General features: G+C 43.5%; 1 protein-coding gene across 1 annotated transcript in view; it reads left to right on the top strand.

Moving 5' to 3' along the window:
- Nucleotides 1–1,316: 1,316 nt before the first annotated feature.
- The window catches only part of FLNC (filamin C), a 62,212-nt gene continuing 60,879 nt past the window's right edge, over nt 1,317–2,649 (top strand). Inside the window, exons 1-2 of the mRNA XM_018566026.1 lie at nt 1,317–1,560; nt 1,676–2,050. Of these exons, the coding sequence (XP_018421528.1) occupies nt 1,699–2,050 (352 nt within the window). The 5' untranslated portion in view covers nt 1,317–1,560; nt 1,676–1,698. The remainder of the gene's footprint in view (nt 1,561–1,675; nt 2,051–2,649) is intronic.

Raw genomic sequence — 2,649 nt, 5'->3', positions numbered from 1 at the left:
GCCCAAAGGAAATCCCTGATTCTGGGGGTCACCGTGAACGAGCATTCCCAGACAGTTTATGAATGATACTGACCAACATTAACTACTTCCCTGCCTGTAGCATTTTGCTGGGTACAGTCACTAAAGCATGTCATGAGTCAGTGGTGTGACCTCTGACCTTGTCCCTGCATGAAGTCACCAATGGTACTTCAGCTGCACTAAATAGTTTGCTTGTATTTCTATACCGAGAACTTGCTGGAAACTGCTCACGTACAGTGACTGGACGGATGACACACACCCTACTCCTGCATGAATGACAGGACGGATTTATGTGGTGACAAAACAATGCGCTTCGCAGGGTATTACAGGCGAGGGGTGCCCCAGGCTGGAATTATGTTACTAGTTTATTTTTCATTATGAGAGCTATTTTGCTGTGTTTTATAAGAACTGACATTGGAGCAGAGTTTTTGTACGCTGTTCCAGCTTTACCGTGCCTTTAAGAAATGGAAATGCCAATGCTTGTAGCGCAAACGCACATGAATGAATGAGGTGAAAATGTGCTCGTCAGCTGCCTACGTGAGCTTGCTGTTTCTAAAACAAGTACCGACTATAGTCAACATTTTCAGATTCAATATGGACAAATGTTTTCACTTAAAAGTACTTTAAGTTTCACGTAAATCTAAAGGTAAAATGACCCGTCAGATTAAAAATAGTTACATACATAGCGTATATAGGGATGACAGTATGTTTTTGGGTGGTGATTAATAGAGGGGGTGGTGGTGGTGTCCCTTGCATTACATCTGCTGCTTTTGTTAACTTGTGTTGTAAGATCCCTTTCCCTCTACCCCCCCCCCCTCCCTTTCCAGACAGACCTCCCTGACATGGGTGTCTAAAAATACTCAAATGTTACAAGTAGTTGAAGCATGGTGTACGTAAACCAATCCCAGGCCATGCTATGCATAGCACCCAATCCAGCTCTTGCTCACTATCTCACTGGGGATTAGAAAATACTCATCTTAGTTGTATATGGTCATGGCTAAGGCATTCCTGGGAGTCCATGCCTCTGACGTTGGGGGGGGGAGGGAAAAGGAGAGAAGACCAAGGAGGGAGGGGGATCAGTTTTCTTTAAAACCAACACCATCCTGGTCTCCACACTTTCAAACAAGTTTGCTAAAAGCCCTCTGCGTTCAGCTGTCAGCTGCCTCTGCATCTACTTTTCTTCCTATTTTTTGCTGGGACTTGTACATCTGTGGATCAGCGCTTCTGCTACATCAGTTTCTATTATCTGAAGCTCTTCTTTTTTTTCCCCCTAACTGTTCTCTGACAAAACATCTTTATCACAAACCAGCCCTGCTGTATTTATCCGTGCACCTCTGCTCCCCACAAAGCAAGGATTGACTGAAAGGAAACAGAAGACAGGAAGGGTAGGAGAAAGGTGGAAGCTGATTACTCTGGGATAACCCTCACACCCCTCCCGCTTCTCTCTGAGCCTGCTGAAAGTGTTAACCACAACTTGCCAAGAAACATCTCACTGTTTCCAACAAGAGGACGAATAATAAGGGAACTAATTTGATTGCTGAGGTCTGTTTCAGCAGCTTGAACTCGATTTCATAGTGTGGGTTTGGATCCAGCCATCCTTACACCCCTTATTTTTTTTTCCTCCTCCCTTTTTTGTTGATCCCCTTATAAAAAGCAGGAAGCTGCAAATCTAAAGTCATCATGAGCACCAACGATTACTACGACCAACACCAGTTTCATCAAGGCGAGGAAGCGGACGAGATGCCAGCTACAGAGAAGGACCTGGCAGAAGATGCCCCCTGGAAGAAGATCCAGCAGAACACATTCACCAGGTGGTGCAATGAGCATCTTAAATGTATGAACAAACGCATTGGAGACCTCCATAAAGATCTGGGCGATGGTCTCAAGCTCATAGCCTTGCTAGAGGTGCTGAGTCAGAAGAAGATGTACAGAAAGTACCACTCCAGACCTAACTTCAGGCAGATGAAGCTGGAGAATGTGTCGGTGGCGCTGGAATTCCTGGACAGAGAACATATCAAGCTGGTGTCCATAGGTACAAAAATTTTCATTCCTACACCTTGTTTCCAATTACACTATGCTGAGAAAATATTTTATAATGTATTTAAAAATATATCAGTACTGGTCGGGGTGGAAAGGATAGGATGGATCAGCTAAATACACATATGCATACAAGGACATGCACACAGTATTTTTTTTTTACTATTATAGATTTTTTTTTATAGCACTGTCAATTTACACAACGCTTTATGTACTATTCATTCACATCAGCGCCTGCCCTCAATGAGCTTATAATCTAAGGTTCCTGTCTCACATGCACACATACAATGTATCTACCAGCATCTCTTTGGAGCGTGGGAGGAAACTCACACAACCATGTGTCAAACGCACGGAGCCATGCGATTAATGCACCGCAATGGTGTGAACAAGCCCTCGAACACAGTACACATAGACAAACTACAGTACACACAGCACATACAAACACTCACACAAAGTGCTCAAACTACATGTACAACACAAATGTTACCAATAGTAGTAGTAGCTTCACTATTGTTAACCACCTTGGCACATGTGATCATTGCCTGCAGTTCATAAATGGGCTTATTTTTATGAAAGTAAAGATGAATTCTTGCC

Source organism: Nanorana parkeri, unplaced genomic scaffold, assembly GCF_000935625.1.
Source record: "Nanorana parkeri isolate BGI_ZX_2015 unplaced genomic scaffold, ASM93562v1 scaffold26, whole genome shotgun sequence".
In the NCBI taxonomy this organism is placed as follows: domain Eukaryota; kingdom Metazoa; phylum Chordata; class Amphibia; order Anura; family Dicroglossidae; genus Nanorana; species Nanorana parkeri.
This window is presented reverse-complemented; position numbering and strand designations above follow the sequence as displayed.